This window comes from Camelus dromedarius, chromosome 15 (assembly GCF_036321535.1).
Source record: "Camelus dromedarius isolate mCamDro1 chromosome 15, mCamDro1.pat, whole genome shotgun sequence".
NCBI classification, from domain to species: domain Eukaryota; kingdom Metazoa; phylum Chordata; class Mammalia; order Artiodactyla; family Camelidae; genus Camelus; species Camelus dromedarius.
In genome coordinates this window covers 43,358,563-43,371,330 of record NC_087450.1, presented here as the reverse complement: position 1 = coordinate 43,371,330, position 12,768 = coordinate 43,358,563, and the positions used below count along the sequence as shown (strand labels likewise).

The window sequence follows — 12,768 nt, the reverse complement described above, 5'->3', positions numbered from 1 at the left end:
AAATTAGAAGAAATACGGGGAGACTTCAAAAAGGTAGGTCAAACTTTTTCCTCAAGCAGATAATTACAAGCTGGGGTGAGTAAATTTTACTAGCCTCTCTCCACCTCGTCTCTTCTCATAAAACACCAGTGAAAAGAAAGCCATAATCAATTCAGGACTGGACAGCTTGCCTGAGAGGGCTGGCCCACTGCTGTCCATCATGCTGCCTGCCGTCAGGTTGTTGACGCCTACCCGAACCGCCCCCTCCTGCTCCCCGACCCAGACTTTCTCTCCCGCCCCTGCCCCAGAATGCAGGCGAAGACAGCCACCAGGCACAAAGCTCTACCACTCAAGTGCCCACATTGACTTGCTGAGACTCGGTTACTTCTCACTGTCTGAAGAACTATCCCTTCAGGCGGCAATTTTCCAGTCAAATTTCTCTGCCCAAGTTTGAGGCCTTAAGATTAATGAAGTTGTTAACATTCCTTAAAATGTCTTTCATGGCAGTTGAAAGGTGTGGATTTATCACCAGTCAACCTGCTGGCCTCTTTGGTTCCTAAGGAGATGTGAACTAAGCCTCGCAAACATCCTTAAGGGGACAGGAGCCTCGGTCTTCAGTTTACTCTGCCCTGAGTCTCAGGACTAGTCCTCAACCTCTGTGCCCCAGAGGTGCTCTCTGTGGATGGGTGGAGCTGCCCACAGAATTGTTTCTCTGGCCAATGAGCTCTGAGAGAGCAGAAGCAAGTCTCACCCATGTTTGTTTTTGTGTCACCTCTAGCATGTGGCACTGGACCAGGCACACAGAGGTGGTGGTGGGGACAGGTGGGTCTTTATGAGTGTCAGCTGAATTAAATATCGGAAGAAGATGAAAAGGCTCTGAATTTACCACTGTACTCAGTCAAGTAGCCACCAATCAAGAATCATTTCTTCTCACCTTGTGAATCAATAGCCGTAATTGTGCCGACTTTATTGAGCATTTGGGCAATGTCTGCCCGATGGTTGGGGTTCTCTCCTCTGCCAAGAAGGCAGATCATGCAGATTCTAGGCCACACAGAGCATCTGAAAGGGATCCTGGGACTCCTCCAGATCTACTTGTTTGCCCCAAGGAGCACATCACCCCATCCTCATTTCACAGATGAGAAAGGTGAGTCCCAGGGAGAGGAAGTAACGTATCAGAGCCAAGCCGTGGGCAGGTAGCAGTTTAAATAGGCTCCAGTGGTTCTGTCCTTTCCCTGCAACCTCTTTCTGGATGTTTCAGAGAGAACAGATGCTATGCCCTCTGTGTCATGCAGGAGGCAGACCTGCCTTTTTTGGACATACTGCATTTTATAAAAGTTGTGGAGACACTAAATGACTTTAATTCAAATTCAAAAATGTTATCCAAAGACTGGTTTTATCACAAATCTGGTTTTACAAAGCAGGAACGATATAAAGGACCAGATTTTAATTATTTATAAACACCTGCCCTTATCCTAAGATGACACTCAATGTCTGACTTAAATGAAATCAAGAAGTAATTCTTATCTGGAATCTCCTGACAACTACAGACCTTCCCCTCCCACTGGAGAGGCTTAGGGATAGCAGGAAACATCCCAGCAGTGTACAGTCAGTCATAAATTGCCCTAGGGTTTTTGATGCATTTATTTTTTTTAAGTTTAAAATGAAAGGTACAGTTAATATGAACCAAGACTTACTGCCTTACAAATGAGGGATACCAGCAAGTGGAAGATCTCTGCTGGGTGCACTTTAAAAAGCTTGGGCCCAAGGGCAGAGACTGAGCGGCAAGAATAGGTAAATATGCCCAGAAGGGAATCTAGAACTTAGTGCTGTTCATAAATACTTAATTCAATCATGCCTGATGAGTGAATTCCACCCCTGAAGGCTTTCTGCATTCATTCATCATGCAGAAGCCTCTATGAGTTTCTTCTACATGATAGGATACAGTGGGGAGCAAACACAGCTTAGTGTCTGCCCTCATGAGGTTCACTCCAGAGGAATTCAAGAGAAGAAAAAATGTCCAAGTGGAAATACATCAGCCCTCCCCCAAACCTGCCCTTTCCTCTACAGAGACCCATTTCCTGTGAGCTATTAGGATGAACGTGGAGGAGGAGGAATGCTACACCACGTAAATATGGCCTCAGACTAGGGGTCTGAGTAGGTAGCTCCCTCGGAGAAAAAGTGAACATAAGGGAAGAATTCTGGTTTTATAGTTAGAAAATTGACTCTGTACAATTTTATTATGCTCAGTTTCTACATCTGTAAAAATGGAATGGGAGCTGGCTTCCTTACCTCCGAGGTTGTTACAGAATCACATGAGCTCAAAGAATATCTAGGAACATGTCTGCATACTCTTAAGGAGGTACCTAAACGAAAGGGAGTCACTGGAGGAGCCCCAAAAGACCTGCAACCCTCATAATAACAACCCTCTCTCAAGAGATCTCCATCATTAGAAATACTCACAGGTTAGAACCCTGCTTCTAGAGAGCCACAGTCAAAATGCAAATAAGCATCACGTCTAATGGCTGTTAAGGGGATGTCAGGAATACCATAAACCGTAAAGGCTGGGGCGTAAGATATGGCAGAAACAATGCCCTTGGCCTCCTCCAGGATACACAATGCAGCTGTCAGTATGGAGAGGCCAGGCCTGGCAGGAATGGTCTTGTGGAACTGGGTGTCAATGGAAGACTCAGGGCACAGAAAGACTTCTTCCCTGAAAAGCCATACATCACAAACTGAAACTCGAACTTCTTTAATTATGAGATGTTGACATTACAAATAACTATCAAAAATATACTTACCATATCGGCTGCGATGAGACAGGAAAGGGAAGGAATCTTTCATTATCCAGGTCAGATTCCATGCAAATGAATTAGAAGAAAGAGAAGGCACGTTTGTTGGTGACTCCACGGAGCTGTGACCTGAACATAAAATAAAGAGAGAGAGAATACTGACCCTTGTGCTTGGAATGTGTCTTTGAGCTGTCATTTATATCACTTATAAAAGAAAATTTCTAAGAGGCTTTCACGACATCAACTGGAAAACGAGAGAAAAAAGACTGAGCCACTAGTAGATTTAATTGACCTCAGGACCTCAATGCACATTTGCTACCAAGGGCAGCCAATCTAAGATGTCTGAATCTTGTGACTAAGGCATGCCAAAGATCTCTGGGAGATGAACTAGAAGCCAGGTTACTTAATGGCTCGTCTAATAGCTCTATCCAAAGTCTATTCTGCCTTTAAGAATTTGTGTAACTTGATGGAGAACTTTAATTCGTCTGATCCAAATAATGCCTCCACTCTACTTTATGTTCAGACTTGTAACTTCATCTGATGTTTGCTTGGGTTATTGCCTTATCAATGAGAGGGTTGGAACTGCACTCAGAAGTTACGAGTTTTTGAAAATTATGTTATTTTCAGGAAAAAAAAAAGCTAGGCGATGAGTTTTCCCATAGCCAAGAGTCCAGGGAGCCACAACAGATTAATGTTTCTGATTTGCATGAAAGAAAGAAGGGTTGAGAGAAAAGGAGCAAAAGCGGCATTATTCCTTTGCTTAACAGTACCTCAAGTGGGTTTCATGTGGTGAAAGTAATTATAATATATCTACAAATCAAATGAACATAGGCTGCATGCTCTTATACAGTTCTTCCCAGAAATCCCCAATTCAATCACTATTTGCTAAAGTTTTATGGCAGGCAAAGCTTTTTTTGTTAAAGAAGGAAGGGTTTGAGAATCATTTCTGTTTAGGAGATAGACACATAGCAAGACTGGGTGTGGGAAGGAGGCAGGGAAGGGAACTAGAGTTTCCTCTGCAATTTCCATGGGCCAGGCACCATGCTGAGCTCTTACACAGAATTTCACAGTGATTCTCTGAGATAAGGATTATCATCTCCGTTTTACATATGCAACAACTGAGGCTCAGAGGGGCAAATGATGGAATTGGGGACTGAAGCCAGCTTTGCCTAGCCTCAAAAGGCCCCTGCTCTACCATGAGTGGGTTGGTTTCCTACTCAAATGGTAACTATTAAGCCACCTAGAGTGATTTCATGAAGAGGAAGAGGAGGAAGAAGAGAAAGAAAAAAGGGAAGCAACAGTAGCAGAAGCATTTTTCAATCTATCTGCTTCAGAGGTTTTTCCACATCACCTCCAGCACCCACTCCTCCAGGCTCTATTCTGCCTTCAAGCCCCTTTAGGATCAATCCCTCTTCACATATTTTAAAGAAATAATTGCCCTGGGTGGCCATGGCAGCCTTCTGTTTCCAGACCACTCCACTGTTCTGTCTGCAGGTGCTGCACGTGGGTACATGCCCCTGTAACTAGAACAGAATGGACATTCTATGTTCTCCTTCCTAAAAGAAACTTCTTTTTTCTGTCTTCCAAAGATTTGAGCTGGAAGTGGTGGCTTCTGAGTACCTAGAAAAGAGTTTTTGACTTTTCTCCCACATCCAATCTAAAGAAATAAGAAATGAATTGGTTGGTGCCCAGATAACATCTTTCTGGTAGCATTTCTACAAAATGGCTCGGAGGAGTGCACTGAAAGGCGTCAGAGGTTATGCTATTAAGTTTCAGACAGCAGCCATCCCATTTCACTATCATATCAACTCTGCTTTATAGATGGGCAGTGGGGCTGAGAGAAATGAGGTCCAAGACCACATAGGTCTACTTAGGCTTGAGTTTATTTAGAGTTTTAAAGGATTAATAACATGAATTGAGAATATACGGACCAGACACTGTGCTAAGTGCTTTAAATGTGTGATTACATTCACTTTTTACCATAATCTTGTGAATAAGTACTATTATTTGTCCTTATTTTGAGCCTAGGGAAACTGAGGCTAAGGGAGGTTAAATACCCTGACTGGGGTCCCATGGCCAGCAGGCAGGAGACCAGAATCAACAGACCAGGTTGGCCTGACTCGATAGCCCATGCTCCTTTCACCACCCTTCGTGGACCCCCCGCAAACTACTGCATGGTGATTCTCATCTCTTTACAGGACCCTTCAGAGTCCTCAAAGGCCAATGACTAAGGTCAGAGATCAGAGTATGTTCCAGAACAGGGCAAAAGTGTAAAGGGTGTGAGAAGATTCTGACAACCAACTCCTTGCAATGACCCTCTTGTGAATAACAATTGTTACCCCTATGTGTGAGTCATCAGCATAGCTCAAATTTTAAGTAATTCTGAAGCAAAAGGAAGATCAAGTCTAGGCAATACTTCCCTGTTCCAGAATGATGTCATTTTTCTTAGCCATACAGTATGTGAATGGTATTTACTTCTTCCTGGATGTGAAGCACCAAGCGGATGGGGCTAGACTTCAGGAAGCACTTATGAATCTGAGTGGGCACATGGCAGATGACTTTTAATATGGATATGGGCCAGGTTATATACTCAGGGATAAAAAATACCTGAAATCATTCAAAAGGAAGGGCTCTGAGGGCTGAGTCATGGCCCAGCAAGGAGACATGGGAGTCACTGTGGGTCATCCCTAAAGACATAAGCTTAAAGCATTTTATAGCCAAAAATGCCAATAAATAGTTGGTCATCTTCAAAGTTGAATCCTGGAAAGAGAGTAAGCAAGCATTTTTATCCCGCCCTTACAGGAACTCCTAGAATTTCTGCAAGTAGGCTGCATTCACATGGTCCCCTGAGGGAGGTGGATAGTAATTTACTGGATGAGGCTGGGGGAGCTAATGGAGGGGTCAGCCAAAAGGATGGGCCTCCTCACCTGAAAAGATAAAGACCAAGAAAAACACTGTCTACATGAATGAGATTGTTTGCCAAAATTAGAAGCACTGACACAGAAGTGTGTTCTAGTCAAAGTTAATACCATATGCACAAATTTAGAACATACAGAAGAAAGTACAGCACTTAAGTGCAGGAAGGAGGCTCTCTGCTCCCTTCACACTCCCTCTCCCCTGATCCTCACCTCTGGTGGGAAGGGGAGTTTCCAGCATAGAGAAAAGTGATTCCATAGAAGCAATCCATTTTAAGCCAAGAGGAAAGCTTGGCTTTTGGTGCTTTCCTTGGAAAATACAAGGCGCCTGAGTGAAATGGGTCTCCCCAGCATGGACTTACGAGGTGAAAGTGTGAATTAAGACCAACTGGCTCAACTAGAGTATATCCTGGACCCTAGGGAAGAGGGGTACAAAGGAAAGAAGAGGAGAAAATAGCAGCAAAAGATTCTAGTGCCCAAGTGATGGCCGAAACCACCTGAGGAGAAAAGTAAAGAAATGTATTCTGGACTGAGGGCATTATTGATTGGTTACAGGTAAAATTGGTTGAGGTTTTTGTTTTGTTTTATTTTGTTTTCTGGTGATATCCTGAGCCCTTTCCAGGCACCACATGGTGTCTACGAAGAGTGGAACCCCTAACCTTTTGACACTATTCTTTTTCCACCATGCAGTGCATCACCCCCCTTGCATTCTCAGCTTAGGTTCTAGGGTTCATCACCATAATAATTCCACAGTAACAATTCCCTTGCAAACAACTGCAACTCCCTTGCCCTTTCCTCTCTCCTTCACAATTGTCCTGAGCAGCTGAATGTGGTGGTGGTAAAGGAAGGGAGCAGAGGAGAGGGGGAAATACACCAGATGCTGACAAGTCTCACCACCACAAACCTAAAGAGGGCTCTCAAGATTGCCCGGAAATCCTTCTGCAACCCCTGATGGGCTCAATCCACTCTCCCTCTCTCTAGCGCCACTACTTCCAAGTTTCTCTCACCTTTTGCGCCTCCAATTTCCCCCAACTCTATTCCTCCACATTCTCAGCTAGTGACCTTGTTTCTTATATCACTGAGAAAATGGAAGCAAATCTACCAACTTACAGGTATCGATACTTACATAAGCTTCCTTCTCTCTTGCTGTAACAGATATGCTGTCTACACTCCTAAGCAGTGGCAGCTTCTTCACTTGGATGCTAATCTTATCACTTCCCAAGAAATCTGCTGTTGCAGTAGTCCGCCCTTTCTCTTGCATCAACAACCCTACCACCACCACCACTTCCAAGTCAATCTCTTCTGCAGCAAATGTATATCATCTTTAAAGAGAGAGAGAAAACTTCCTTGACCTTCACGCTTTTCTTCAGCCATCATCCTGTTACTCTGCTCTCCTTCACAGCTAAATTTCTTAAAAGATTTATCTATGCTTCTGTCTCCGCTTTTTCCCTCTCATTTTCTCTTAAACTCAATAAAATCATGACTGTCTCCACTACTACATGTCAAGGTCCCCAACAACCCCAAGTTGCAGGTACAATGAACAAGTTTTTGTCCTTATCTTACTAGACCTCTCAGCAGCACTGGACACCACAGATCCTCCCTGCTTCTCAGATTCTTCACATCTTAATGACCACATGATCCTTGGTTGCCATAGTCCTTGCCTCCCACTTCAGTGGCAGGTCCTCTTTACTCTTCTTTGCCAGATCCTCCTCATTTTCCAAGCTGTACAAACGGAATATTCTCCACTTCCCAGTAATAACTGCCTAAGAGATTTCATGGCTGAATGCCATATTTCATCACAGAGGTTTTAACCAGCTGACAGTGATCAATAACTATGAATTTCAAGTGACCCCAGGACACCAGACCCTCCCTGGACTTCACTGAAGACTCTTGACCAATGAACAAGGGACTTGTTTTAACCAAGCAAGTACAGAGTTAGGAACTCGTTCTCTCCTATCCAAGTGCTGATTTTCAATTGTGAATTAGCATCATCACCATGTAAGCCTCTCTCTAATGCTTTAAAAACTCTTTTATTTTTTCGAGAACTATGCAGTGAATTTCTTGCCTGACGTGTAAATAAGCTCAGCTTTTTTCTTTTTTTAAACTCGATAGGTGAGGAGGTCTCTGTTTTATTATTTGACAGTTGTTAAAAGTTGGGGAGCTGGGGATATTCCTCTTCTCCAACTAAACTCACTCTCAAAAGTGATCTCATCCTGTTTCATAGCTCTACATATCATCTATATACTAATACTACTAAATTTATATCCCCAGGCCCAATGTCTTCTCTGAACAGCAGAATATATATCCAACTGCCAGTCTGAAATCTCCATTTTATTCCATGATAAGTATTGCCAACAAATGCAAAAATAAGCACTTGATGTCATTCCACCTAAACCCCAGGTGTTTCCTATTTCAGAAAGCGATGACAAAATCCTCTTGGTTACTTGGGCCAAAACCAAGGAGGAAGCCTTAACCTTTATTTTCCATAGCCCACATCAATTCATCAACCAATCTTGATGGCTCTACCTGCATTTTGCCCCTCTCATCTCTCCCTACATCACCTCTCACCCTGACAACTGCTCTAAGCTCCCAGCTGGTCTCCTGCTTCTACTACTGCTCACCTTCAGTGTGTTCTCCACACAGCAATTAGATTGACACTACAGCCCTGAAAAAGCTTTCACATTTCTTGCCATGGCCTAGCCCTTGAAGGCCCCACATGATCTTGCCTCTGGTTCTTTCTCTGACCTCATCTACAATCCAATTATATTAACCTTGTTCATACTCCTCCTTGTTCATACTCCTCATTCATACACAGGCCTCCTTACTATTTCTAAACTTGCCAAGCACACCCCCACCTCAGGGCCTTTGCACTGGTGGGTCTCTCAGCCTAGAAAGCTCCTCTCCCCTAGAGAGATGTGGTCTTTCACTCTCTCCATCCAGTTCTCTGCCCAAAGAGAGCTTCCTGATCATCCTGTAGGAAATCAGCACTTCCCATTAACTACTCCCTATCCTTTTGCCCTGCATGTATTTCTTTTATATTTATATTCATTTGTTTATTGTATCTTTCCTGCATTGGTCACTGCTACTTCCCCATGTCTGGCACACAGTAGACACTCAATAAATATTTGTCAAGTGAATGAAGCCAGAACCCTTGAGAAAATAATTAGCTCTGGTATTTATCAGCTGTTTAACTCAGGCTAATAACATACTCTGCAAAACCTCAATAATTCAAAAATGATGATAATACAAGAATAATGGATGCTTTACCAACTCTCAGGGTTTTGTAAGGGTCAGGTAAGATAATGTGCACACGATGTACTCTTTGAACATCAGTCCTGCCATTCTTGAAGCTTTATGCTTCTACCTGTTTAAGAATCTGAAAGGAATGGAATTCTTAGTTCCTTTCCTATCCAGGGATCTAGGATACAACGTCCAGAAATCAGAAGTGCTCCCAAAGAGCTGCTTCTCTATTACACGCTAGTTAATTATTAACTCTGCCAACTGTCCACGATCCCTACTACCCCAATATGAGCCAACTGGCAATGTCTCTATTTCCAGTGTTTATCTTTACATGTCTCGCTCTGTGTCTATTTATTTCTAAGCCAATGTACATAATATAGTGAATATATCATACTTGCATCGATATAAATAATAAAGAGCTATGTGTATGCAACAGTTATTTACATGAATGCCCTGGGTTCACTAGCAAGCATGTTTTACAAACCTCTATCAATAAAATGTAAAAATGCTTCTTTTTTAAATGCTCCTTGGAACTGCTCCTGGCTTGCCTCATACACATTTTACTTATTTATTTTCCTCCCAACGGTGGAAAAACAATCGGTGACAGCCTGTTGGTTTTTCCCCTGTATTTGAAAACACATTTAATAATGCATTCTTTTACAATGATTTTGTGTCACACAAAGCAAAGTTTAATGTGGCCAAATAAACAGTCATCTGGATGTCAGACAGTGGTGAGCAGGCACAGCAAGGCCCGGTGCACGGGAGGGCCTCCTGTCTGGGACTGGCAGCCCAGGAAAATGGCTTCAGTATTCATGGGGGCTGAGCCCACACCTGTGCAGCCAAAGAAACCTTCTCAGAGAATTTACATGACTACTGGCGTCGGCGGTGATGTCGGAGTTGTGACAGGCAGTTCATTTAGTCTAAAAAACAGATGTGATTTTTAGAGGGAAGAGGGAGAATTAGCAGATGTGTCCTTTGTCCTAAACACACAGACCTCCCCACACCTTCTCCAGGCCTGGAAATGAGGGGACTGCACTAGCGCTCTCCAGTTCACGTAGTCAATTCTCCGGAGTTTGCTTTCACATTTCCTTCCAAATGGCTCATTCAGAGGGGAGCTATTAGTGTCAGGTGGAACCTGAGTGGAACTAAAAGGCCCCCACTCCACCTCACCTTTCTCTAAACCTCACTCCCCCTGCCAGGAAGGTTTGCACTCTTTCTTGGTAGCTCAAGTCCTGAAGCAAAATTTATTATTTCTCATAATGTTCTCTTGTACCATTAAAAGTCATAACTTCAACACATGTTTCTTGCCTCTTCCCAATACCGAAAGGACCCATGTATAACTACTGAATTCATTCAGCGGTGAACCCCATCTGTCAGTCAATAAAAGCAGGCATTCCTTCCCAAGACACAGCATCAAGGAATATTGAGGGCAACACAAAAGAAATTGTCAGCATGGTCCCAGGTCTTGGGGAGTTGGTTACCTGCAGGGTATACTAGATCCACACCAAAAAGAGAACCACAAGGAGGTTGCTGCAGAAACGGCTAAAATGTGTACAATTTGAAGCCATCACACTCTGACCACTACTTATTTTTTGTCCTTTTCCCTACTCAGAATCCTTTCACATTGTATGGTCTCCATTACTCATAAGTTTCCAAACTTTTTCCCAAGCCAACATCCATCTAGAACATCGCCCCGACCTACTGCTTTCCTAAATCTTTCCCTTCCTTAAAGGCCCAAACCAAATCCCTCCTTCTCCAAGGTTCCCCATCTTCCCTGAGCTACAGCCCCATCAAAGCAGCTGAGCCAGGATTCAGAGTGGGCCAAACAAAACTGGCGCGGGGCCCTCGTGCCTCCTTAACCACCATGGCTTATTGCGCTTAGTGCCATTCATGCCATTTATCAAACTTGTTCTAACTACCTTAGCTATTTATGACAATGAAGTGTAGTAGTTTATTAATCTCACTCACAAGCCTCAAGCTCACAAATTTAGAAGAAATTATGGCCAGATCAGGGGCACAGACCCCAGGTATCCCCTAATACTATGTCTATGCAGGCCACCAGCGACTCATAATTCATGGCCAAAGCCGGGTAATGAAGGCAATGGGACATTCGATGCTGCCCCTTTAGAATTTGTGTCCCAAGTTGCTACATTCTGACCTATCTAGAGATGACTTCAGTGTCCCAGGAAAGAGTTCCTGACTGGCCTGTGAGCCCTGCGATGTCTCTCCTCTTGCCCTGGAAACCCTGCTCCAGGTGTGCTTGGTCACTGGTCCAACCTGCCTGGCTTTTGGTAGCAGAGGAAGACTAACTGGCATTTGTACTAATCCAAGAGTGCAAGGGAGAGGGTATCACTCTCCACGTGGCCTTATGCTTCTCACACACGCAACAGACCTGAGAGCTTCCATTAGCAGGGCAACATGACTCTCTGTTCCAGGTTCATTTCTGTGACTTGTTTGTATTCTACTCTGTATGAAACTTACTCCACTGTGATCTCAAGCCTATCTTCTCCCCCTAAAATATGCTGACTAGAATAATAATCAAAAGGAAGCCTTTGAACTGCCCCCAGACCTTTCATCTTGTGATCTCAAAGAGCTTTACCAGGCACTAAATAATTAATGTACTGCAAGTGACACAAAGACCAAGCAGCCTGGAGAACCGGTCCATCAACGAAGGACCCTTCTCTTTCTGGGCAAGGGAGTGCCTCTGGGGATGATCACCCACCAGCGGGCCCAGAAATCTCTGGGTAAGTTGGAAAAGAAGCTACAAATTATCCAGAACAACTAGTCTTCTCTTGACCTGATGTTTGTAGCTGGGAAGTGATATAGTTACCATGGTAACCCCTGGGGAGGGCATGGCCCACCTTCACTAGAAGATGAGAGCTCCAGCACAGGAGAATGTCTCCTGAGGACAAGACTTCCTTCAGGTCAACTAGGAGAGTCACCTAGAACAGCACCTAGAATGTCTTCACCCTATTGGCAGGACTGCCATGTCCTATTAGTCATCATCCTGTCTTTTATCTGATGCTCAGTCTGTTGGCCAGGCTTCCAATAGGGAGGGAGCCTGGAATCCAGATAGCACACCACAGCCCTTCCCTTTGGTGTATTACCATGCGTTTGAGTTCTGAGTGTCTAATCCCCTGTGTTTCCTTCTCAGCATGTCCCCCATCAATCTGCTAGGCTCTGACAAATTTCACCCTAAGCATCCTTCCCCTGGACCAGCCAAGTTCCCATCTCAAGGGTCAAGCATCAGGCCTGGTGCTGGTTTCCATAGAAACAGTGCTGGCTGAGCTTGAGGCCTTGGAGAGGTTTGACATTACATACACCTGACTGCAGGTGTATGTTTCTAAGGTGACCTTTCTGGTTAACCTAAAGGAAGTCTTGTCCTCAGTTTGGAGAATGCTGGAGGTGTCTGTGATCTGATTAATCTTTCTGCTATATGTAATTCAATGTCCTTGATTTCCAGGACAATCAGCATCATGTCCAAGAGGTTCTGAGTGGGACTGTGGCATCACTGGTTGGTCCATACAGCAGGGGTCCTCAGTTATACCTCATCTTTCTTGGTGGCAAATAAGGAGCAGGTGCTCTGGATTGAGACATGCTTAGGCCTGAATAGATTCCTGTCCTTGCTGCCTTCCCATCCTATCCCACTCTCTTTAACTAGTTAACTCATCCAATTTAGGGCCTCAGCTCAAGTATCAGTTTCTCAAGAAGTCCTCTCCTGACCTTAAGGTTGAAATCAAATGAAGGTGTGTCAGTTATTACAGGTCTGAGAACTGAAAAGTGAAGGGATGAAATTTCCCCTGGAACCACTCTTGTGGCCATCTAGCTTCTAAGGATAAATCCGT

General features: G+C 44.0%; 1 protein-coding gene across 1 annotated transcript in view; it reads right to left on the bottom strand.

The window, feature by feature from the left end:
* The window catches only part of ALK (ALK receptor tyrosine kinase), a 679,224-nt gene that overhangs the window by 472,833 nt on the left and 193,623 nt on the right, over nt 1–12,768 (bottom strand). Inside the window, exon 2 of the mRNA XM_064494637.1 lies at nt 2,778–2,897. Coding sequence (XP_064350707.1) covers nt 2,778–2,897 — 120 coding nt within the window. The remainder of the gene's footprint in view (nt 1–2,777; nt 2,898–12,768) is intronic.